Source organism: Empidonax traillii, unplaced genomic scaffold, assembly GCF_003031625.1.
Source record: "Empidonax traillii isolate 1590-97213 ecotype Southwest subspecies unplaced genomic scaffold, ASM303162v1 scaffold575:size619451, whole genome shotgun sequence".
Lineage (NCBI taxonomy): Eukaryota > Metazoa > Chordata > Aves > Passeriformes > Tyrannidae > Empidonax > Empidonax traillii.
This window is the reverse complement of record NW_020955768.1, coordinates 148597-172896: the sequence shown is the minus strand read 5'-3', so window position 1 is coordinate 172896 and position 24300 is coordinate 148597. Positions and strand designations below refer to the sequence as shown.

General features: G+C 50.7%; 2 protein-coding genes across 2 annotated transcripts; both read right to left on the bottom strand.

The window, feature by feature from the left end:
* Positions 1-4396: 4396 nt before the first annotated feature.
* Positions 4397-9861, bottom strand: LOC114064721 (thyrotropin-releasing hormone receptor-like). The gene is made up of 2 exons (XM_027898029.1): positions 9085-9861; positions 4397-5257 (listed from the first exon to the last, which is right to left on the bottom strand). The coding sequence occupies exons 1-2, from the start codon at positions 9859-9861 to the stop codon at positions 4871-4873; spliced, it is 1164 nt and encodes a 387-aa protein (XP_027753830.1). The 3' UTR covers positions 4397-4870.
* A 5979-nt stretch (positions 9862-15840) lies between these two features.
* On the bottom strand, positions 15841-19156 carry OCSTAMP (osteoclast stimulatory transmembrane protein). Its single transcript, XM_027898026.1, has 3 exons — positions 19113-19156; positions 17180-18224; positions 15841-16182 (listed from the first exon to the last, which is right to left on the bottom strand). The coding sequence occupies exons 1-3, from the start codon at positions 19154-19156 to the stop codon at positions 15841-15843; spliced, it is 1431 nt and encodes a 476-aa protein (XP_027753827.1).
* Positions 19157-24300: the final 5144 nt, after the last annotated feature.

The window sequence follows — 24300 nt, the reverse complement described above, 5'->3', positions numbered from 1 at the left end:
TTAATAAAGGCAGAACAAGAAGGCTGCACCTTCCCCAGGGGAAGGGGAACAGTGCTGGGGTCTGTGCCTCGATAGCTGCTGGTTTCAGGGGGAATGTCCCCCCAGCGTGTCCATCTGAGTGTCCCCAGGGAGGGCAGGGAGGTGTCTGATATGTGAGAACCAGGCTAAAGGCACTGGCCTGATCCTGTGTCGAAGGGCAGCCTTACCCTGCCCTGGTGGGAGGGAAGGTGCAATCTGAGCCCCAGTGTCCTTTGACAGTGACCTGCCCAGGCGTCCTGAAGACAGCTCCACCGTCCTTGCAGGCCATCGGGGCTCTCAGCAGCAACCTTTTCTCTTGGCCTTCATCTTTGCACGAGAGGAAGGGCCAGAGCTGGGCTGAGGGTGGTTCTGGCAGGGAGTAGGTGCTGGAAGGTGCAGAGGGGTTCCTGTGCTGCTTTCTGGCCCAGGAACTGGCCCAGGAGCCAGGAATGGGGCTGGCTCCACACCACTGCTTTGCTTCGGGACCCTTCCTGGAGGAAGCCAGTGTGAGTCCCAGGAGCAGTAAGAGACACCATCAGCAACTCCAGTGAAATGTTTTCCCATGCCTGGCCCCTGGCTTAGCCCCCAGCCTGCTCTGAAAGCCAAGGGCATGCTGTGCCCGGCTCAGGGCTGGCATCAAGGGGCCCCACAGTGGCCACCCTCTCCTCTTCTCTTCTACCAGAAATGCTGGCACTGCACAGCTGGAAAAAGTTGCTTTTATTTTATTTCATTTCCTCTGAGCAGCCACTCACACTGTGCCCAAAAGGGCAGACGGGATCAGCCAGCCTGGGAACATCATGAGCCCTCACTGAGGATCTCAGAATCAAATTATCACCAGGACCACCCCAGGACCTTCTCCTTGAGAGGAAAGAGCTTTTAAAAGCTTCCCAGCTTGTGGCTTCAGGCATTCAGTCCCTCCTGGAGGAACAGGGAGGCCACCAGCGCAGTTGCAGCATCCCCTGTCTCTATAGAAACAGCACACTCAGAGCCCAGTTCATAAGGTGATTGTTAAAGACAATTCAGCCCATCACCCATGTCACAGGGACCCTGTGGTGTTGCAGTCAAGTTCCCTCCCTTGGGCAAGCACCTGGGATTTGGGGCACAGGCAGTGCCCTCCCACTGGAGGCTGCATTTAGACCCTGGCAGGGCAGAAATGGGCAGGGATCGTTAACTGCTAAACAGGGTATTTTAATAAAAGTCCTGCAGGACTGACAAGCTTTGATCTGCTGTGCGTCCCAGTGTGCTCCTGGAACAGATGCCGTGGTTTGAAGAGTCCTGAGGAGCAACCCCTGAGCCAGTAGAGAGGAGGCAGGTTCAGGGGAAACGCTGGCCAAAGAGCCCTCCAGAAGCCCTGGGAAACATGAAGTGCAAAATAAATAACTGCTGAGTGATTACATTGATTTTGCTGTAGGACTGTCCCCTGGCTTTAACAGCATCTCTTTAATTGTGGCCTGCTTGAACTAATTAGTTCAAAGAAGCAGCCAGGGGCCAGACCAGATTGAAGAGGGGCTGTATCCAATCCTTTCCCTAATGTGGGGTCCATGCCTTCTTGTGGCTCTGGAAAAATTTAAGCAATTGCTCAGCATCCTCTTCAGTGACCTGAGTATTATTCATTTAAAGGTACCACTGTTTGATCTCAGCCCTGTTCTCTCCACAGGCTGGGACCACAGAGTGGAAACCTCCTCTGGTTGCAGGGAGGTGCTGGGTACCCTCATGGCCTTTTTGTCCCATGTTGAGGGAGCTGCTGGTGTTTTGTGGGTCACTTCCTAACGTGGCCCTGGGACAGGTTGGCTTCTGGAGTGCTGGCCAGTATTGTAGGGGAGAGGCTCTCCCAAGGAGCCATCAGCATGGCCATGCTCTCCTCTGGCACAGGCTGGCATAGATGCCCAATTTTCCCAATGTTCCACCACCCAAAGACACAGCTGACTGGAGCTTAAACTGAAGATTTTGGTAAGTTATTTAAACCTGCGTGTTTTGCAGGAGTACATAACCTTTGCTGAGGTCCCATGTGCCGCATAGAGGCACTTACTGTGTGGGCTCTGTCACTGAGCCAGCCAGATTCAGGTGATCATGTTGGATGTGGTGTCTCCTAGATTGAAAGTCCCTGATGAACATGAGGAGCTTCAGCCAACCTGGGGTTATTCGGCCCAGAAACCTCACTCACCCCTCTCCCAGCAGCCCTTTCCCAAGGCCCTGCGTCCTCCATCCCCCTCTTTGCACTGCTCACAAATTCTTCCCCTCTCCCCAAGGCTCTGCAGCAGTACCAGGTCCCTCCTCCCCTGCCAGGGGACGTATTGGTTTGTAATTGAAGAAACCAGAATGTGTTTAAGCAGGTTAACAAGCACTGGAAGGGCAGGGGTGAGAAATAATGGGCTTTAATTAGGAGAGTAGCAGGTTAGATTAACTTGAGGAGCAGCTTCAATGTGGTAGATTGTTTGGGAGCAATAGATTCTTTATTTGATGGCATATTTATAAACTCACAGCCTACACTCATGCCACTGAGACAAATAAATGCTGAGGGTAAAATACAGTTTCAGACTTTACGAGCAGGGTGGGATGTTGCAAGACACAAGGTAGTGCAGGCTGAAGCCTGAAGGGAGCTCTTTTATTTCTTACAAGGAATTGAGGTTTTTATTCAGACCCTGGATATCCAGAGGAAGTAGCAGTGATGAGTTATTTCTTCTAATTCCTTTCTGCTAGTGATTTATTTCCCAGCAGCACGTAGCTGCCTGTCCTCTTAGCCAGCATCTCTCCAGCAAGCTGAGTGCTGACCTTCTGCCTCCACTTCCACCTAAAAATCTCTCAGCTCCTCCTAAAGTGTCAGAATACACGGAGGGGGAAAGAGCAGGAACTCATTGCTCATCTGCAGAGTTTAACGCTCTGGTGAGTTTGCCGGGGAACTCGTGGTGCCAGGGGAATTTATCTGCCAATTACTGCTCACAAAATAACACAGGGTCATGCTGTACTTGGCAGCTGAGGGCAGAAAGGGGAGAGCAGAACCGAGTTTTAATTGAATGCTAAGTATGCTGAACAAAAATTTCAGGACTATCAATTAGCTGTTGGGCTGAGGCTAAAATTTAATTAAGAGAATAGTGCTTTTAGGATGTCTCTCTCTGGGGGGAAAAAAACCACAAATGGGAACAGGGAAGATTGGAAACGTGATGAGGAGGTGGAAAATATCCTGCTGGAGGTACTTTAGAGTTAAGCTGCTCCTTGTGTTGGCAGAGATCAAGGCTGTCTGTCAAAGGGCACATCCCATGCCTGAAAAATGCCTCAGGTCAGGATGCAAGAGGGGTTCAAAGCTCGGACAGTAAATCCCCTTCCCACATGGCCTCAGGGCAAAGCTGACCTCCCTGCTGCTCTCTGCATCCACAGCTTCAGGGTGACAGGCTGGGGGACACAGGACAGCCCATCCCCGAGGAGATGCTGCCTGTGCTCGAGGTCCCAGCAATGGCCCAGGGCTCCTCTTCCTCCTCCCTGCTCCTTGCTGCTCTGGTTTGATGCCTTTTATCAATGGCTTGTTCTGAGCTGCTAAGGAAAAATCTAAGAGGAAAAAAACCCAACAAAATCTGTACCAGAGAAAATATTGTTTCAGGCGAATTCTCCCCTGTTAGCAAAAACACTTCCATCTTCTTCAAGAAGCAAATGCCAAATGTCTCTGCAGAACTTCCACAACAACGGTGAATAGGAACTCTGTGCCTAAATTCCCAATGCACACAATATACACAAAAGAGTGCAAAAGTGGCATGAATCCTTAAATTCCAAATTTGAACGTTTCAAATCATTCTCTTCCTTCATCCTATAGTTATTTTAGGGGCAAAGTAGCTGGTTTAATAATTCACAGTATAATAATTATTCATGCAAAGCCACCCTACACACAATGAGATGGGTCCTGGACGGTTCTGACACACCAGGGTAACTTGAGGTCTTGTCCTGACTCACCCAGCCAAGTGATGCAGAATAGTTACCAACATCTTGTGCTCTTAAACATATCACGCAGATATTTTTCCTGAGTGGATGCAAAATTCTAAGATCTTTTAACGCCATAGTTTGCTGAAAACCAGTGTTGACTAGTGAGGCTGCACTGGCTGTTCAAGTAATTTTTTGCAGTCACTCGAGGGTTACTGGTGGCTGAGACTTGTTTTATTTGGCAAGATCCTTCGGGTTTGGCTCGTGTGTAATCTTTTTCATTTTACTCATAGTCCAGATAGTCTCTTGCAAGTCTGGGTCAAGTGTTCTTGGGCTGGTTTCTTGGATGCTGAAGGTTATGAATATCCACTTTGCTCACAAGACGACAGCAGCAATAAATGTGTCCCCATGAAATCTCGGGAGGCACTGATCTCCTCAGCAGGGCTGTGTATTCCTCAGAGGACTGTGCTGAGAGGAGACACTGCTTAGAAGTGCCTAATTGTCCCCATTAACTCCAAAAGGGCTCTGGAGAAGCAGCTCCCATGGGGTGTCTGTGCCAGAGGCATGTAAATTTGGGTGGGAGAGTCTCACTCTCTAAGAAAATGGCTCCAGCAAAAAGAGGTTGTTTTCTTATTTCCTTGAATGTTCTTCTCTTCCCGGGTTTTCCTTTCAACGCTTTGGCCCAGCTCAACAAGCAACTGGTAACACAGAATGGCACTGCTGTATTTACAAGAGATGCTTTAAAGATGCTAAACACCGACCTGTGCCAAACACTTCACCAAACAAGAACAAATTAGCGTGAAGGGAAAGCCCGACTGATTCGCCTTTAACGATGTGCTTTGTGAAATGCCCTGCAGGAGTGTTTGTTAAACGCAGCTTGCTGCCAGCGCCAAAGCCATTTCCCTCGGCGTTTTCCCAACACAGCTGGACAGCCTGCATCCTTTCAGGGTCCCAGGATTTGCCTGCTCTTCTTTGCAGGCCCAGGGAGCCTGCTGAGGTCCCCTTGCTGGGGAGTGCTGTGGTCAGAGCTGTGGTGGGAGCAGTCCTTCCCCACGCTGTAGGACACGGGGACGGCGCACGGGGCAGGGTGCTCAGCGCGCTTCTCCTCGCACTTGTACAGCTTCCTGAAGGCAGCCCGGAACTTCTGGGACATCAGGTTGTAGATGATGGGGTTGATGGCGCTGTTCAGGTAGATGCACAGGCGGCAGAAGAGGAGGAACCAGGTGTTGAGGTAGGGCGGGTCCATGAAGGAGTTCACCACCACCAGCGTGCGGTAAGGCATCCACAGCAGGGCGAAGAGCACCACCACGACAGCCAGCATTTTGGTCACCTTGCAGGAGGGGGATATGCAAAAAGAGACATAGTCAGGTGATGCTGGACCTCCAGCAGAACCTTCCCGCCTGGAGAAGTGCTGCAGACAGCTCGTTCAGTTCACACAGTGCTTTTATCTCACTTTAAGCATTTAAAACAGGCACCCAAATTGTGGAGCTCTTTGTCCCTGAAACCATTTTACTCAGGAAACAGTCTTGCATAAGTAAACCCTTAAATTATAGGTTTTCATCTATCCTTGAAGATCCTTTAAAATGCTTTAGAACCATCCACCATCCTGGAAATGGGCTAGGATACTCATAGGAATTTCTGTACCAGAAAAAAAAAAAACAAAACAAAACAAAAACTTGACAATTGTACATAACAATAAAACAGTGGGGAAAATACTTGTCCAAAGGTGGAGATCTAAGCTTTGGGATACCCTAGGATATATCTCATCTCCCTGCCTAGAGTTTCCTATATCAAATATACTGTTCCAGGAAACAGGCTCCTGACACAGAGCAACACTGGGAGCAGAGGAGACTGTCAGGAGTCTTAAAGAAATTCCTCCTTGTGCTGATATGGGAGTTACTTAGCTAATTGGCATGGGTTATTTTAATTTGCAGCACACTGGGGAAGTACTACATTAACATAGTGGGAACAAGAAGAAACTGAGAATTCAGAAGTGAGCAGTAATTGCCCTCAACTCAACATAAGCTTGTTTAGGGAAATGGGTGTTTGTACCGAAACCCCAGTGATCCTAATAAATTTCAACAGCTATTTCTGGGAGGTGACAATCCTCCTGCAACAAATACTTACAAAATCCACACGTCCCCACGGAGGAAAGTATGACTAAACACTGATGCCACACACATATCAAGGCAGTGGCGTTGCAAACGTCAGGAGGGAGTTGTGCAACAACTCCAGTTCTCGGTATGGAAATAATCATAGATCGCATTTACAGTCTCTCAACTTTTCTTGGAGTGCTTTTTTTACTTCCTCACAAGGAACTATGCCTTCCTGTAACGCTGTGAGTAGAATTTGGGGGTGGTTGGTAGTGGCAACAAAACTTTCCCTACAAGAAAGGGACTGTTACCACGCTGAGGCCAAAATAGAAGGGATTTGCTGTGTGTGGTTTAACGGAAATGTGAGGACACTTCCCAGAATAAGATCTCACAGTGATACAATGAGTGCTGAGGCTGTTGCTAAGATTCCAGCTTGTTTGCTGCCACAGTTTGCTGCCTTTTGGGAAAGATATGAGAGAATGTGCAAGTGGTGTCAGTAAAAGCTTCAGAGCTTTGCAATGCCTTTACAAGGGCTGGCTGGAATCAGAAGAGCAAGACACATCTCACAGGCTTTTGGTCTTAGGCCACCCTACCTAGTGGGCAACAGCCAGTGTCTGTAGAATTATTCCTGGACAGGGGCTGCCTGCCACACTGCTGACCATGGCCAAAATCTCTACAAGTCCTCATGGCTGTAGCTGGGTGTGACTGCAGCGAAGTTCTGTGGACACAGGATGCTTCCTCTGGATAAAACCTGATGGTTTATCCCAAACTCACTCTTGGATCTCCATCCTGGGGAAAAAAACCCCTCCAGTGTTGGCATGACTGGTTGAAACCTGTCTCTGTGCCTCTCCTCATTCCACCTTGCTGAGGTGCTCTGAACTTACTCGAGGTGCTCTTGTGAAAAATGAACCTAATCAGCACTCAGGAAAGTTTGGGACATTTATCACTTTCTGCAGCAGTCCTGAATTATGACTCCCAACAAAAAAGCTGAACTCAAAAAAGCCAGAGCTTTGCTGTAGCCTTCGAGCATCTCTCTCAGGGTAGCACCAGCTCAGGGACAACAATTTTTGCAAGTGTTTTGCCAGGACTCTGTTGCATCCAGTGTGTGCACAGAACAGCTGTCAATGAGCTGTGGACAGAAGCAAGACAAGGCTTTGCAGACAGAAGAGGATGTTTTACCAGTTGATATTTAGCTGAAAACTACTTTTAAGCACATAAACCAGTGTTACTGGATGGCCAAGAATACCTGCTGTGCAGATTCCTGACAACATCCTGGTTCCCTATGCCAGAGATGAGGGGCAGCTCATCTCCCCGGCCAATGTCCCCCCTCCTGGTTCCCGTGCCATCGTCCTGAGCTGCACATCCTTTTTTTTTTAGGAATCCCACTCCCTCTAGTGGTCCCTCCCCAGCAGGTGAAATAAGTGCTTGGAAGTGGCTGGCGTTTGTATCAGCGATAAACACAGTAAAACTTGCACCTTGTGTTGTCCTGCTCTGGATTTGAGTGTTTTAGAGGCGCCAGTGAGGGAAGAGCAGCATCTTCACGCCCTGAAAGTGGTGCAGTGCTGGGGCTGTGCAGGAGCAAGAGCAAAACCTGGAAGAACCAGCTCCTCTATAAAGAGAGACCAGAGAAGGAATGTGGGTACTCTGGTCAGAGGGCCCTCCTGAGCTACACACACCCAGCCGCAGGAAGCCTGGAAAACTGCTTTATAGTTTTAAAAACTCAGTGCCACCTTTATTCCTAATGATGTCAGGCCAGCCAGGAGAAGCCTGCATGCTAAGATATTTCTGGAGGTAATGACGATCTCGAGTGAACTCCCAGGGTAAAGGAAAAGAGAGCACAGGATGTTTCCAGGAGCTGGAGTGCCCCTCATCCAGCCCCAACAGCCACTTGTCCTAATGACGCTGGAGCATGCTTTGTGCAGCCCAGCCACTCCACGGCACAGTATGATGGTGGGGGAGAGGCACAGCCCCTCCAGCAGCTGCTCTGGAAGGAGAGGTCCATCCACCCGCCTTGTATCGACAGCTCTCGCTGCTGAACACCCTGCCCGAGGCTCCCACAGCAGCCAGTGGGGCCTCGGGAGAACAGGCAAACACTTCTGCAGAAAGTCAGCACTGGCTTTAAACCTTTCAGTGCTGGAGAAAAAGGGAGGAAAAGCTGAACTGGAAGGACTTAGAAGTCCTTGAAGAAACGCTCGTTCTCTGGGCTGGTCGCTTCCCCTCCGTGACTCTGACTCATCTCTTCTGGGAAATTGAGGTTTCTGCGCAAGGCAGGCAACAAGATATTGAGTTGGAAACAAAGGGACTTTAGGGTAGGCTCCAAACAAACTCCCAAATTCATCCCTTTCATTTAAAACAGACCGTGTCTCTGCCTATCCAGAAAGGGATGGCCTCCTGCAAGCAGCAGGAGAGTGGACAGGCAGGAGTGTCCCATGTCTAGATGCTGACCTGTCCAAAGGGATGGAATGTGAGGCAGAGATTGTCCACGTGTACAGGGAAAGAGGGGGAATGAGGGCAGGAGGAGGTGGAAGGAGAAGGATATGGGGAGTGAGCAGGCAGCTGAATGACAGAGGAACCACTGAGAGGCAAACACATCACTGTGACATCGAAGTACCTTCCGCAGCTGCAGGGACTGGGGGTGCTGCAGCCAGGGTTGGGCTCAGAGGGAAGGCAGCTCTCCTTTCCCTTTGCTCCTTTAAATCCGAGGTCACCTGCCCAGGACACTGTCTGAGAGGTGAGTCTCACTGGCATAAAGTGACCCAGCCTTCCCCTCCTGGGGGATGCCATCAGTAATGAATTAACCAGCAAACATGCCTGCACTCCTGCAGCTCCCAAGCGCTGCTGAAGCCCTGTCCAGCTCCACGCAGGGGAACCCGTCGGTGCTGCCAGACCCCAGCCAGGCCTGGGGGAGCCTTCTTTGCAGCAAACCAACCCCCTCCACTGCCCCCACAAAGGGAAGCAAAACACTCTGGCACCTCATCCCGTGCCACAATACCCCTCGAAGCCCCGAGCCCCTGGCAGTGCTGCCTGCAGCCCGGCATGTCTCAGCACCTCAGGGACCCCCTACCTGCTTGCGGGAGCTCAGGGCCCCCTTGTTGGCCCGGCAGGAGAGCTGCAGGGAGGTGCCCTGGTGCACGGAGCCCGGGCAGGAACGCTGCGGGGCGGCGGGCAGGGGGCTCACGAAGAGGATGCGGGCGATGAGGCCGTAGAGGACGGTCGCCAGCCCCAGCGGGATGACGTAGAAGACGGCAAAATCCAAGAAGTAAATGGGCAGGTAAAGGCTTCTGGAGACCCGGTAGCCGCAGCTGACCTGCGCCCCGTCCGAGAAGGTGACCTGGGTCGTGTCCACCAGGAAGAACCACATGAGGCAGTACAGGGAGGTGAAGAGCCACAGCGAGGCGATGATGCGCTTGGCGCGGGACACGGTGCACAGGAGCTGCGCCTTGATGGCGTGGCAGATGGCGATGTACCGCTCCACCGTGAAGGCAGCGATGGACCAGGCGGAGATGTTGATGCCCAGGTACTGCAGGTAGGTGATGCAGAGGCAGCCGGCGTAGCCGTACACCCAAGAAGCCACCACTTCGGAGATGTTGGGCAGCCCGGCCGCCAGCAGCACTATGAGGTCGGCCACCGCCAGGCTCACCAGGTAGCAGTTGGTGGGGGTCACCATGTGCCTGGCGCGCAGCACCACCAGCACCACCATCGCGTTGCCCGCGATGCCCACCCCGCAGATGAGCAGCACCAGCAGGATGGTGACCACCTGCAGCTCCAGGGGCTGCCGGGGCATCCTACCCAGGCTCTGGTTGCCGCTGCCGCCCAGCGCTGCTCCCGAGCCGTTCTCCATCGTCCCCGCAGCCGTTCGCGGAGGAGCCCCGCAAACCTTTCGGCGAGAGCCGGGAGCCGGGGCTGCCCCCGCGCCCCCTCCCCGCCTTCCCGCCCACCCCGGGCTCCTCCCTCCCTTCTTTCCAACCATTCACCCCAAGTCTTGCAGCCGCCTGGCTCTTTGCACCCCCCTCCCCTGCAAACTCCCCATCGAGAGGGGCGGGGAGCGGTCAGGACCCCCCCCAGTCCCCGAGACCCTCCAGGAGTCCCCAGCCCTGAGAACCACTCGGGACTGCCCAGGACCCCCAGCTCCCGGGACCCTCCAGGACCTCCCTCAGTCGCCGGGACCCCCAGGAATCACCAGGACTCCCTCGGGACCGCCTGCATCCCCGTCAGGGATACCTCCACCCCCGGGACCCCCCATCGCCTCCCACCGGCATCCCCCGCCTTCTCCCGCCGGGTCCTAGCGCTCTGCTGAGCAGGAGAGGAGGAGGAAGGAGCCCAGGCAGGGGATGGGGTTGCAGGTTAGAGAAGCCAGGGTGCAGAGACGCAGGGGCTGAGAGTTCCCCAGCACTGTGTCCACTCCAGGACTCCGGGCTGTGGGTTCCTCGTGTTCCCAGCCCAGCCTCAGGGTCCACTGTTCCCCCCACCCTGGCAGGGGTGCCTGGTATCTCCCTGATGGTCAGGCTGGGGTGTCTGATATCTCCCTGATGGACAGGAGTAGCCAGAATTTGCTGCCAGCTCCATTCTGGCTCCTGATGTCTCAGCACTCAGTCAGAAAATGCTTTTTCATATTGAAAGAGCAATTGTTTCTGCAGGGATAAATACTAAGGGTCCCCTAACCTGTGGATGAGGAAAGGACAAGGGGAGAGCTTGCTTTTAATCCCTGTTAATCCCAGACACTGAGGTGCATATCCAAAATAGGAAGGATCGTCCTGATGCTGGGTGATTCAAGTCCAGCATTTCACAGGCAAATTTCTAAGCCTGGTCTGTACAAACCTGGGGGAAAAGATTGCAAAGACCTCTGTGGCTTCACATATTTAGTAAACAAAGCTGGGAGAAAGTGATCCTCTCACCCAAATCTGTGATAAAACACCTCTCCATTCCCTAGGGCTTCATAACCTGCAGATATTAAACCCATAAAACTTCTGCTGTTAGAGCTGGGACACAGAGGCTGCACCCACACAGTGCCAGTGGGGAAATGGAGTGACAGAAGCCACAGGTGGTTTTGAGGGACTTGTTGCTGGGTTTAGGGCCCTAGGCAATGGCCAAATTTTGAATTGCAGGTGATGGAGGGGAAGTAATTCCCACTTTTGCACCCTGCAGGTTAACAGGGACCAGGAAGGAAGGTGCTCATGGTTCTGCAAAGCAGCCTGAGGGCTGGCAAGTGCTATTGGAGATGGGATGTGAGTCAGTCTCACCGAAGCAGCAGTTATTGCTCATCAGAAAGACAAAGGAGAGAGAAGTTCTGTCCAAATCGCCTTCAGTGTTCCAGAGTCACAGCCAAGAAGCGAATCACTTTGGGGCTTTATGGGTTAATGCTCTTAGAGATCGAACCAAGCAAAGAAGGCAGATGTGAAGGAATTAAACAGTTGCAAAATCGACTGGGTAGTGACAAGTGCACACAGAAATGAACTACCTGGTGATTTTCTACTGATCCCTGTGAGCAGCTCCAGAGGGACCAGCTCACAGACCTGGGCTGCACCACAGCTGTGCCAACGATGTGGAAGGGAGCAGCACATGGAAAACTTTGTGGATGAAGAGAAGGACAAGGGAATGCAAAACAACGAAGAGGAAGGTGGTGATGACAAGAATATCCTCAGGCTCTTTGCTTGGGAAATGGGGCAGGCAGCATTCCCCTGATGGACCTGCTGGTGCCAGGCTTAAGGAGCTCCATCCAACCACTTATTGTAACCGAGCCCGGGGCAATGCTGTCACAGGGAAATGATGCTTTCCCAGCCCCAAATAAGGAGAGGGAGGGGTTGTTGCTTCCAGGTTCAGGGAGCACAGGCAGCTCTGCGGGTCATCTCAAGCTCTTCTCTTCCCCATCTGGCTGGCACAGTTCCCTCCTAGTTTTTGGTTACATTTCTGGCTGGTTTGTATAATCTCTTCTAAAGATATGTTGTTATTAAAGCTGCGATGCACCGTGTCTTGAAAGTGCCTTGAGGACACAGAGGAACTGGTGATCTTTCTTCAGCTAATAACTGGATTTTGAAGAAATTAAAATTTTAAAGAAATTTAAAGGAATTTTAAAGAAATTGAAGTGTGGCCACTTTCACAAACTGGAGGAAACTTACCCCTTCTCCCCTCCCTGGCTTCCTCGCTGCGTTCGCCACCAGAGGCTTCAAGGAAAAAGCCTCTCACTTCTCAGAAATCAGCAAACAGATGAAAACAGATATTGCAGAGGAGGAGCTTGGCCAGGGCCAGCCATTGCAGAGCCTCTCACCGGTGGCAGGTCCCCACCATGGCTCACGCAGGGTGCTTGCAGTGGTTCAGCTCCTCGGCAAAGCTCCCCGTGGAACCACAGCTGGAGCACGGGAGAAGTTTTGCCTCTGTTTCCTGTGGTGTAAGAACGTGAATTTCTGAAGTTGCTCATCCCGAGGGCAGCAGGCAGGGTGGGGACAGGGACAGGCGGTTCCTGGAACAGTAATTAGGATGCTGTGCTGGAGGGGTGTCCTGGGGGGATAATAGCACCAGTGATGCTGAAGGGAGACAAAAGCTCTGCAGGCAATGTAATGAAAGAATAAAACTCTGGCAAGAACAATTAGACTGCAATTATGGGTTATTTCATATGCTGTGACATCTAAATGTCAGTGCCATAACGCTGCAACAACAGGCACGTGGTACAGCACCAGGCTGCACACCTGAGGAGTGCAGCAGTGCCCAGCTCTGCCCCCACTGCCCTTCCCTGCACCCTCACCTGGTGTCCAGCTCTGGGGCTCACCCTGCGGCTGGGTGTCACACCTTCCCAGCAGAAACCCCCGTGCAATGACAGTCCCTCCACCACAGGGGTGACAAAATGCTCCAGGTCCTCAGTCAGCAGCGATCCAAATACCCAGGGACCACTGGAAGGGGTGTCTGTAAAGTTCTTCATCACCAAACTCCATCACTGCTCTCCACTCAACTGTCTGGGTCATAGAAGTGACTGAGGCTCCCCAGCAGATAAGTGAGAAACTTGTGGAAACTTTTTCACATTATGTCTGTGTGTTTAAAACATCTCATCTGGTGATTTCATTTCCTCAGTTGCTCATCAGCAAAGAAATACAGAACTTCTTCTGCCCCAGTTGTTGCTTCTACCTCATTTCAACTGTCTCTGTGGCAGGATGAAGGCCCTCTACAACTAATTTGGAAATTAGTTACAACTAATTTGGATATTTTCTAATGTGAGGCACTGAGTTCAGAATGAAGCCCTGACACAACCTGCATTAGAAAGAGCCAGGACCAGGGAAACCCTTGCACACAAAACACTATGAAATGTCTTTATTTGCTTTTATTTATGTTCATTAATAGTTCCTTCTCTAAAGTTTGGTGCATGGAAATGTTGCTTCTCTGTAGAAATAACAGTGCAAATAGTGTGGATAGGATAAATGCAATAAAAATAAAGTTTGCTTAAAAATCAGGAAACACCTGTGGAGTGAGGTTTTTGTTTGCTTGGCTGTTTGCTCTGGTAGATGCAGATTTGGGGCTGATTTTGAGATCTTTCCTAGAGACTGTCTGAGTGGAATAATGTGCACTTGCTCCTCAGTATATTAAGGCCATTCATTCTTGCCTGCCAGCCAGCCATGAGCAGGAACTTAGCATATATTTTACCCTTGAAAAACCCACTAAAACACACCACAGGGTGATTCCCTCCAAGGGAATCAGGAGTTCCAGGGTAGGTGACAGTGACACAGGGCAAAGCCTCGGCCCCTGTGTCCTCTTGCCTGTGGGACAGGAGGGACGTGCTGAGTGAAAACAAAAGAAATGAGAAGCCACAATGAGCATAAAGGGGCTCTGAGGAGTGGAAATCCCTTAGCAAATAACAAGGCTTGTACATTTAGTCATACTTAATAAAAAATATGTGAATAAATGAACGTTGCCTGCTGGTTCGTGTGTTCGGCATTTCTCTGTCGCGCCATTAAGCAAAGCCTGGCGAGGCAGCTCCCATCTCCAGGGTACACAATGGCTCTGTAATGGTGATGTTTTTGCTGTTTTTGTCACACCTTTATCTGGCTGAGGAACAGCAAAGCAATTTCCAGCAGCTTCTACCTCCTGCCAGCTCCCCTGCCCGGGGGAAGCGTGACAGCCCGAGTGGGCACCATCGTGACTGATGTGCTGCACAAGCTCTTCATTAACGCTCATCTCCTGCCAAAAGGATGAGTCTTCCCAAGGCCAAACGTTTTGAAAAGATGTTCCTGTTGGAAGGGGACATGCTGCTGGGATGGTTTGCTGGCTGGAGATGCTCCTCTCTTCTCCCTCACCCCTGACTCCAGATAATTTTGGCTACTCGGAAGCATTTCCTCGAGAAAGCCCATGACAAAGCCCCCCCCCCCCCGCTGTAGAGGCAAAAAGGTGCTTGGATTAATCATCAGAACAGCAGGGAATTAAGAAAACTGGGGAGATGAATGCACCAGGGTTTTCTTAAATAGATGCTTAAAAAATTATAATCCAGACTTACTTGCTTCAAGTACCTTGGAAGCGAGAAAATTTGGTGCATCTGGCAGCAGCTGCCACTTCACTTCTGTCATTTAATCTCATTGAGGTGCATTATGTCAAATAATTACCTTAATGAAGACTAATGGAAGAAGGGAGAAAAATAATAGAGGTGCTTCGAAGAAATGAAGCTGCGAAGTTGCTTTGTTTATGACCTGGCACGGATTGATCTCCCCCTCCTCTGGCTCCTGCCCTTACAGGGATATCTGATCTGCCTCTCTTTCAAAAATAACACACTTCAGATGCTGCCCTAGTGATGGATTTAGGCATTTTGGATGCAATGACATAGTTTCTGAGTTTGAAACAGCCCAGCGTTTAAAGTCATCAAGCCCAACCCTTATCCCAGGCCATCACTAAACTGTGTCCCCAGGTGCCACAAGTCTTTTAAATCTCTCCAGGGATGGTGACCCCACCACTGCCCTGGGCAGCCTTTTCCCATGCTTCATAAGCCTTTAAGAAATTTTTCCTAAAACCCAATCTAAACCTCTTCTTGAGGCACAACTTGAGGCTGTTTCCTCTCATCCTATCACTTGTTACTTGGGAAAAGAGACCGACACCCAAACTGACCTTTATTGGTTGCTCTCATCCTCTTCAGCTATTTTATTTGTATTTTATTTTGGACAGCCATTTTGAAGAGATTTTTTAAAGTCCTAATGTGCTGATTTCCATCCCCTCCACCCATGCCCAGGATGTGCCTCTCATGGTGATATTGGTCTTGAATTTACTCCAGCAGGCTGAAATGACACTTTCTAAGGTGAATAAACTCTATTCTAAATTTATCTAGTCTACCCAGGTTCCTATGCATGAAACCTGAGAGAAAAACTCCTTGAAAATGAAATTAATCAACTCAAATGAGTTTCCTTTCTTGCTGCCTGAAGGTATAACCTGAGAAAGGAAGTGTGTGCTTCTTCCAGCATGGATATGGTGGAGGAGGTGAATGAGCTCTTTCTCTACCCCATCTCCCATGTATTTCCAGTAAGCAGTTAGCCTTGGCTAATGCTGCAGAGATGCTCCAAGTCATATGAGCCATCTCCCACCTCCTGGAACAGCTGACTCCAGACCTTCTGGATAAATAAAATAAAATAATAATAGTAAAAAAAATTAGCCCATTTTTCTCAAACTGATGCAAAATGGGACATTTAATTTTTTTCTTTTTTTTTTCTTTTTTTTTTTTTTTATGGCAAATGTTTTTCCCCAGACTCCAACACTTCTCTCACTCTGGAAAACTCAACGTGTGATGCCCTCGCGGGAGCCTGTGCCGAGCCACTGCCACGGCTCTCAGACAACCCCTCCATTTCCAAAAGCACCCTTAGTTCTGCACACAGTTTTGCTCCTTTTTCTGCCTCCTGACCAGCTTCCTGTAGAGGTAAAGCGCTCTCTTCTCCTCCCAGCTGGGGAAGAAGGAGGCCACTGTTTTTCGGCACAGGCGGCGAGCGTAGGTCTCCAGGAACACGGTGGAGTAGAGGATGCAGAAGAGCAGCCCCACAACGAGCAGCACAGAGGGGTTGGGAGGCACTGGGGGGCTGATCCTGCAGTGGGCAGAGCTGGAGATCAGGTGGTGGTGGTAGTTCTGCTCGAAATCCCGAAGTGGAAATTCCTCAGGAGGAAACCCGAAACCTTCGATAAAAGAAGGCAGGATCCCTATTTTAGCCTGAAATAAAGAGAGTTAAAAGGTGAATGGAGTGTGAACAAACTAAAATCAACTGGTTTCTACAGAAACATCAGCCTGGGGATGTGGAATCACCTTACAGCACTAGGAGAAAGACATTGAAGTGTCTGTACACCTCAGCCTGAGTGAGAGTGACTGTGCAGGTGCTGAGTACTCAGCACGGTGAGACCCAGTCCTGTCATCTTTATGTGCTGTTACAGAGATCACAGCAGCTATTCAGTGTGTGAGATTCGTGGTGAAAGGCATCATCCAGACAGCAGCTGATGGTATGCATCCAGATATGCACCCAGGCTGTGTATCTGAAAATCAGAGCCTGATTATTTTCTTTTAAATCCGTCGTAAGCAGGTGCCTGCACTGAGGATCCTGAGGCTGGGGAGGGGAGAGAGCTGCGTGACAGAAGAGGGAACATGAAACACCAAACCAGAACAAGTCCAGATAAAGGATATTGAGACACAAACTGGAGAGGTTTGTGAAAAGGATTGAATGGGGTGAAAATGAAGCCAGCGAGAGGGGCTTTCTACTTAAAAAACAGCCAGGGCAATCAGATGAGGAGAAATCCTCGGTGTTCATCAGCTTTTGGGCTTCCTTTTGGGCTTGCACCCTCTCTGTAGTGGATGGACAGTGCCACAGGGACTCCCATTCCTCCACCTTGCCCAGGGAAGGGACCTGGAGACGCAGGGATGTCTGACTGCCTGCTGCTAGCAGTGTCTTTGCAGCATGAGGCGCTATTTGCTCCCCTCCTCGCTCCCAAGGGGCTGCACTTTGGAGCAGGTGTTTTTCTGCTATCTGATGCATAAGTTGTGTCTCTGCCTTCTCTCCCCACCTCAAGCCTGTGGTTTGTCCATCAGGCTGCTGGGGAGGGAAGGCCAGGAGCGTGTAAATCAGAGCACAAGGACTGTAATCCCCCCCAGCACCTCGTGTGATGTGACACACAGCAGGGTCCCCGTGCAGGGCAGCCCAGGGGCCCCCAGCACTCACCTTGTATTTGATGTGGAGGGTGACGGGCACCACGGAGAACTGAGCTGCCCTTGTCACCGCAGCGTCTGCCACGCTGAAGGCGAGGTGCTCCATCGCCACCAGCAGCAGCAGCAGCAGCAGGGCCAGGGTGAGCAGCAGGGCCTGCAGGAGGCACTGCACCCCTTCTTCCCGGGACAGCCTCAAGCCTGTGGGGCGGATGAGGCTTTTGGATGAGCCCACCAGCAGGTGAGCTGCCTTTCTGTCCACAGCCAAACGCTCCAGCCTCCTGGTGATGTAAAAATTGTCGAAGCGGAGGTTGGTGAGATAATTTTTCAAATACCAGGTGGACTCGAAGCAGAGGTAGAGCATGGAGAAACCAGCAACCAGCCTGTTGCCTATTCTTACAGAATCCTTGACCAGCACCTCAGCAGACAAAAAGTCCCTACTAATTTTCTCACCAGCAAGGTCCATTTTTTGGTAAATGGAGGAGGTGTTCTGGAGAGATGAAAACCTAAAGCGTCCATCCATAGGCTTGTAAAAGGTGAACAGATGAACAGCCTCTTGGATGGCACCCCCAAACTCCTGGGAGGCTGCCTGTAGCAGGGCAGTGGAGTTCAGAAGGCTGTCAGAGGAGTTCTTGCAGATGCACTTGATGACCTGCAGGATGGTCTGAACATTGCTGGCGATGTTGGGGGTTATGTTCACCACCGAGATCACGACGCAGGTGGACAGGAGGAGCTTCCTGCCTTGCTTGGTGCCCAGCGTGGGCATGGCCATGCTGAACACACAGCGGGCAGGGTGCACCAGGAGCAGGGTCAGCAGAAGGAGCAGGCTGAAGGAGATGGAGGCTGCAGCGGAGAGATGCCAGGGGTACTCCAGGGAAGCAAACATCCAGTTGTAAAAGAGGCCTCCCGTCAGGGCTGTGATGCAGGAGCACTGCAGAAACAAGGTCAGCAGCTCCCTGCCGTCTGCTGGGACGGGTTTGGAGTAAACCCACCACAGGTCTGCCACGGTTCTGTGCACCTTTGGGAAGAGAAAGTCTTCACAGTAGACACGGGCGCTCACCCTGTAAAAAGAACAGGTACCTGGGTGTACATAAACATGTTATTGGGGGGCTTTCTTAAGATGATCCCTTATGGGTCTTTATAATGTCCTTCTCTGAGTGCTTCTGGTCTCACCCTTCTCTACTTCCCTGCTAAGATGAGTAGCTGGGACCAAGATCTCCCCTGGAAGCAGCAGGACTGGGAAGTTCAAGGCATTTCCTGAAAGATCAAATATCAAGTACTATGCAACAGCTCCTCCTTTAATGTAAGCCCAGGAAAGCCTTGTGTTATTCCATAAAAACCATAATAGAGTCATTCTGAGGGGTCAAATCATTGGCAGTGGCTGAGTGTGTCTTTAGTTATTACTTAGAGGATGTTGGAGTGAGAAAGAGGAGGCTCCTGGCTGCTGTATTTACAAGGCAAGTTCTATTTACAAGGTGCTATATGGATGAGAGGCAGTTGAGGGAGGTTTCTGCTCTCTCTGCCCCTTAAGAGGAGGCCAAACACAAATCTGCAGGTTTAAGTGTGACAAACAGAGAACTGAACAGAGAAAACAGTTTCACACTGAAGCTGCAGGGCCAGGGGAATCTCCAAGGACAAGAATTTGGCCACTACAGACAGGATGAAATGTCCCATTAAGCTATTTAAACCTCTAATGGAAACAAACATCTGGGAAAGAATATAATTTCTCAGGCCTTACATCTGGAGTGACTCCCTGGAGACCAGAAAACCTGGTGGGGAAGAAGAGCCTGTCCCCAGCCAGGCAATTCCCATCTCCTGCTGCTTGACAGCAGCCTCAGCTCTCCTTTGAGGGAGATTTTTCACCAGCAAAGGAGGTTTTCAGTGGAAAAAGACTGTACAACAGCTATCAAGACAGAGGGAAAGAGAGATTTAGAGAAGACACTACATACCCAGCAGCAGTGAGGCACCCCAGACTTGCTCGAAACCTCTCCATGCTCCAGTGCCTTATTGCTCTGAGAGAGGATCTGGGATGTGGCCGTTAGGAGAGGCAGGGTAGAAAAACCAGGACAGCACCAGAGAGCCAGAACTCAAAAAAATAAGATGTTTTAAGGCAACTCAGACCAGCAGTTCCTGAAGTGAGTGGGGCAAAGGTGGTGTGTGAAGCCCAGGGGATAACACCCCTGGATGCACAGCCCTGCTTGGGCTTTCCACCTCTTCTGGTCTCACTGTTATTGCAGAGATGGCTGCAAAAAATGAGTCAATAACATATGGGCTGACAAAGATGGAACAAGCATCACATGGAACGTGGGGTGTCACCATCCCTTGTTGGGAAATCAGATGACTACTCCTCACACTGCCCACCAGCGACCAGCAGGGCTGGAGTCTCTCTCAGGGTGAAGGGGAGCTTTTCCCCTTTCAGACATCAGTCATGGCACAGAGGGCATGGCAGGATCCAGCAAAACATGTGCTGGTAACTGCTCCTCTGTTCTGACAGGCTGCTGCTCCCTGCTGAAACTGCGTGCAGGGCTCACAGGCTGCTTCGAGGCTCATCTCACAGTCCTGGGAGAGGAAAAATGATTCTTCACACTTGAACCTTTCCCGATTCCCTGTAGCCGGTAAATCCACTGCAGAGAAAACCCAGGCACAGTCAGGATTCCCAAACTGTGGAGGAGCACTCAGATGCACAGGCCAGGAGGTGCAGTCCCCACGGGACCGACTTTCCTGACCCCCAGGATGTGCAGGGCACGGAGCTCCAGCCACCAAACTTGCTCACCGGGAGACAGGAACCCACCACGGCGGTTTCTCTTTGGTTCTGAGCCCGTGGAATTACAGGAACGTTCCCTGGCTCCCACCAAACGCGCCCCTTTGCCAGACACTCTCGTGCTAAGCCACCACTTGCGGGCAAAGGTGACGCAGCTCACCCAGCTGAGCCCGTTCCTGACGGGAGCGGCTGTGCCGTGCCGAGCTGGGAACCGCCAGACCCCCGGGATGTTCTCATGCTCCCCTGGGCGGGAAAGGGCAAAGGGCTGGAGGTCAGGCCACCCCTGGGGACAAAGCACGTGGGGCTCTGCCCTGCAGAGAGAGCTGGGAGAGCAGCACCTTCCCCAGGGGCCGTGGCCAGACCCCACGGCAGCGGCACCGGAGGACGAGGAATAACGAGAGCGAGAGGCCGAGCGAACCCCCGCCTGCCTCCTCTGCAAGGCCCCTTCTGCCCCTGCTGCTCCTCTCAACAACTCTGCTTTGGAGTTAAAAAGTTTTGTTTTTTCCCCCTGTGGCTGGTGGAGCAAAGCTTTCTTCCTGGTGCCCTGGAGCACGGGGGCCGGATGAGAAACTCCTGACCGGCTCCAGCCGGGAAGAGGCACCAGCCAGGCGGGCGGGAAAGAAAGTGCTGTTTGTTTGGAGCAGCCATAGCAATTGCTTGCACGGGCCATGAATTAGGGCTTGAATTCAACTATAAGGGACTGGCCCAAAAGGCCCATGGCTGGATCCTGCAAGGCTCATCGGCTTCTCCTAAGACTAAACTTCCTTCTCGCTCTGCTTCAGAGCAAGCTGATATTCACATCAGCCCCTGGGACCCTGTCCAGCCTACACAGGCAGCTTTCTGGGGCAGCAAAAAAAAAAAAAAATAAACGTTTAGCAATAGGCTATGAAGAACAAAAAACCCTCAAGTCCACAGCATTGTGGTGAGTGTTTTTCTGAGTCTGCTACATCATCTGGCAAAGGCACCTGAAGTCTGTGGGGAAACTGAGCAGGAACTCTGGCAAAGTCAGTTTGTTTGCAAAGTCAGAGTTAGATTTTTTTCCCCCTCTGCCTCAAAGCAGAATTGATCCCTGCAGGCTGCACTACAGCACAGGCAAGATGTAGGGTATCTTCTATTTTACAGCCAGAACTGATCCTCTGTAGTAGGTGGTGTGTTCAGAGGGATCCCCGGGAAAGGGCAGGGCAGGACCGCACAGCGCCACGAAGCAACTGTGACATCTTGTGGTCACACTCTGCTCAAGGGCCTCGAGGTCTGGCTCATTCCCACTCAGAAACTAAAGAAGTCTGTCTGTGGGTGGGAGAGTTTTGAGGAAAACTGAGGAAGATTAGGAGAAATGCTCTGAGGTGCCTTTTCTTGCCCTGTGCGACTCCCAGGTGGTGGAAAGGGACTTTGCTTTCCTGACAAGTTCCAGTCTCTGTGGAGCTCAACCTCTAAAGTTTCTAACATCACTGATTTTGACTTTTTAGCACTAAAGGAGAAGACAGAGCCCCACATGCCTGCAGGCATCTCGCTGGAACTCTGAGACATCAGAGGGTTTTATTGGCATCGTAGCCAGGAAGCAGAGCCTGGCTCTACCCAGACCAGGGATGGGCACTGAGGTTTAAAAAAACCCAGGACAGAGGTTTAAACCAAGTTTAAACCCAGTCCTGCTTTGCAGACTGCAGTGGGTCTGTGCCAAGGCACTTGCAAGTTCAGTCTGTGATGACAGTGATGGGAGAAGGTGTATCATAAAGGAGCAGCTGAATCCCAGGTAGAGTGTGGGGCAAAGGAACTATACAGCTTAAGAAAATGACTGGGTAAAGAAGAGAAATGGAGGGCTAAAACAGAATCACTAAGGCTGAAGGTATTTCTCCATGGCAATATCATCAGCACCTGTGGATCATGTTATTGTGCCCATTCAAGAAATTGAGGGTGTGGGAAAGATTAGCCAATTAGTGGTGGATCTTTGCTTGTTGAGATCACATGCAAATTAACAACTTACAGTAACACAGAGCCACATCAAGTCTTCTACAGAACTATTGAAAAATCCCAGCAATACCCTTCCAGTGACTCATGAGGAGTAAATGTGATAAGGGAACTAAGGCTTTCTAACCTGCAACAGCTGAATTCCCCCTGTCATGTCGGGCTTTCGTTTGTTTTTTGAATCTTTCCCTTTCTCTCCTGAGCTTCCAGCATCCCTGCTGGGTGCAGATCAGCTGAGCACAGCCCCGGAATCCTTCCCTGCTGCAAGGACCCACAGAGCAGCTCTTCTGTGTGAACGGCTTGTAAAGTGCCTTGAATGCTTCTGGGATAAAAGACACTACTACAAAACGCTTTCCTACTGTAAATAAACCAAAATGATTTTCCTCCGAATGTCTCAGGAGAACGTGTGGATTGTTGGTCCAGGATTGGACGGGGAACATCAAAGGAGTGAAGCAGAGATATTCTGGATGTTGAATTTCAATGTGCGAGTGGCATTTCCTGTTAATTAAAATTCACAAGGAGGCTGCTAATGTGAATGGCTTTTGTGATGGTTGTTGGATTTTTACATTCCTAGAGAAATGGTGCATAGGCAGGCAGAGTTCCTTTAAAATAACACAGTCAAAGTTATAGAAGGTTAGTGCAGCACTTGAAATACCCTTTCCTGGGAATTTTCATATCTCTGCTAGTATCACAGATCCTTCAAGACTAATGGGGTCGACTGCTGCTTTTGGCAAATCTTAGTACTAGCAGCAGCAAATGGAATCAGAAATTGTTCATGCAGCCCTGTTCACCTTTGAACCCCAGAAACCCTAAATCTTAAAATCTCTGTTAGAAAAAAACCACAACCTAAATTCAAACTCAGGCATACCAGACTAGTTCTGCTCTCACAGATGCCTGGATATGAAAGAGCAGAATTAGGTAATGCTGTTGTTCACAGGCTTTTAACCAGATCCTCTGGGGAGCCCTGGGAAACAGAGGCTGCTGGCAGAGCTGGCACACAGGTCTTTGACCAAAGAGGTTTAGAATCCAGGTGCTTCTCACACCTCTCCCAGGTCTGCTAAGGCCCTGTTGTGGACTTTGGGTTAGTCACTGGTCCCCTCTCTGCCTCAGTTTCTCTTGTTGGCACAGAGACCATAAAACTGCCCTGGCTGCAGTTGTGAAACCCCTTCTGACCTCTGCACAGGCAGAGCCACAGACACGCCAGGCTCTGGGAGTGATTTCTGGAGACTTCTGCTCAAACTCTGTGGTCCCAGTTCTGCTTTCCAGCCCAAGTAAGAAACCATCCTCCTGGATTTGATAAGGATGCCCCAAGCCAGAGCTGGGACCATAAGTAAACCTGTGACCCCAAGGTGTGCCACGGAGCTGCACTGGGTGTTACCCTTTGATCCTCAGAATTAAAGGATCCCAAGGCCCTCACCGTCTGTCCCCCAGGCTGCAGGGGCAGTTTTCCCTTCCCCACTCAGCCCATCTTCACTAAGGCTTGATGAGCATCACCCATGCAGAAGGGCAGTGCCCCAGGCCAGCCCAGCCAGGGGTGTGCCCACCAAAGCCTCCTTGGCAGAGCAGCCCCGAGACGCTGGGCAAGGGGCTTTCCCACTCCTCAGCTGCCTGACAGGGCTCTGTCTTGCTCAGACAAGGAGGAAAACCTCACTCCTCTCCTGCTTCTCCCTCCAGCCCCTATCAGGGGTGGAGTTGAGGCAGGGGGAGATTCGGGCTTTGCTTTTCTCCCCTCAATCTACAGAGCAAACAGGACGATGCAGTGTGCTAACAAACGTGCTTTATTTTACGTTTTCCACAATCATTAAAAAAGATTTCGTTGAACATCGAGGATTTTTTTTTTTTTTAAACTCGATTGATCAAAATTCCATGTTGAATTGGTTTTGGCCATTTTGGTTCAACACCCCTCAAGTCGTCACCTGCCACTTGACCCCAGGGTGACCCCCATAGGGTAATCCCAATGGGGTAACCCCCTGCAGCAGCAGCTGTGGCTGGTGAGCATCACCCTGCCAGCTCTCCCACCTGGCCCTGGGGGTATCAGCAGCACAGGAGCAGGGGGGATGCACTGGATCCCTACTCTGGGCCAGTTCATCTTGTCAGCTCCACCAGTTTACATCATCAGAGAAACCTGTCCCAGCACAGGGATCCAGTCACTCACCTACCCTAAACCAAGAACCAGACTGTTTATCATTCAATCATCTATTTCAACGGCTGATCGTTTAAATGCAGTATTTTAGATTCTTACAGAAAATAAAATAAAAAGAATCGGATAAAATGGTGATTAAAATCACAGTCAATTTGCAATGCTTTCATTGAAAGTACCCAAGCAATCTGATTTAAAAAGACGTTAAGAATCAAAGCCTATTTTTCAGAAATGTCAATAATATTCCAATGCAACTTGTCCACTGACCTGTGAC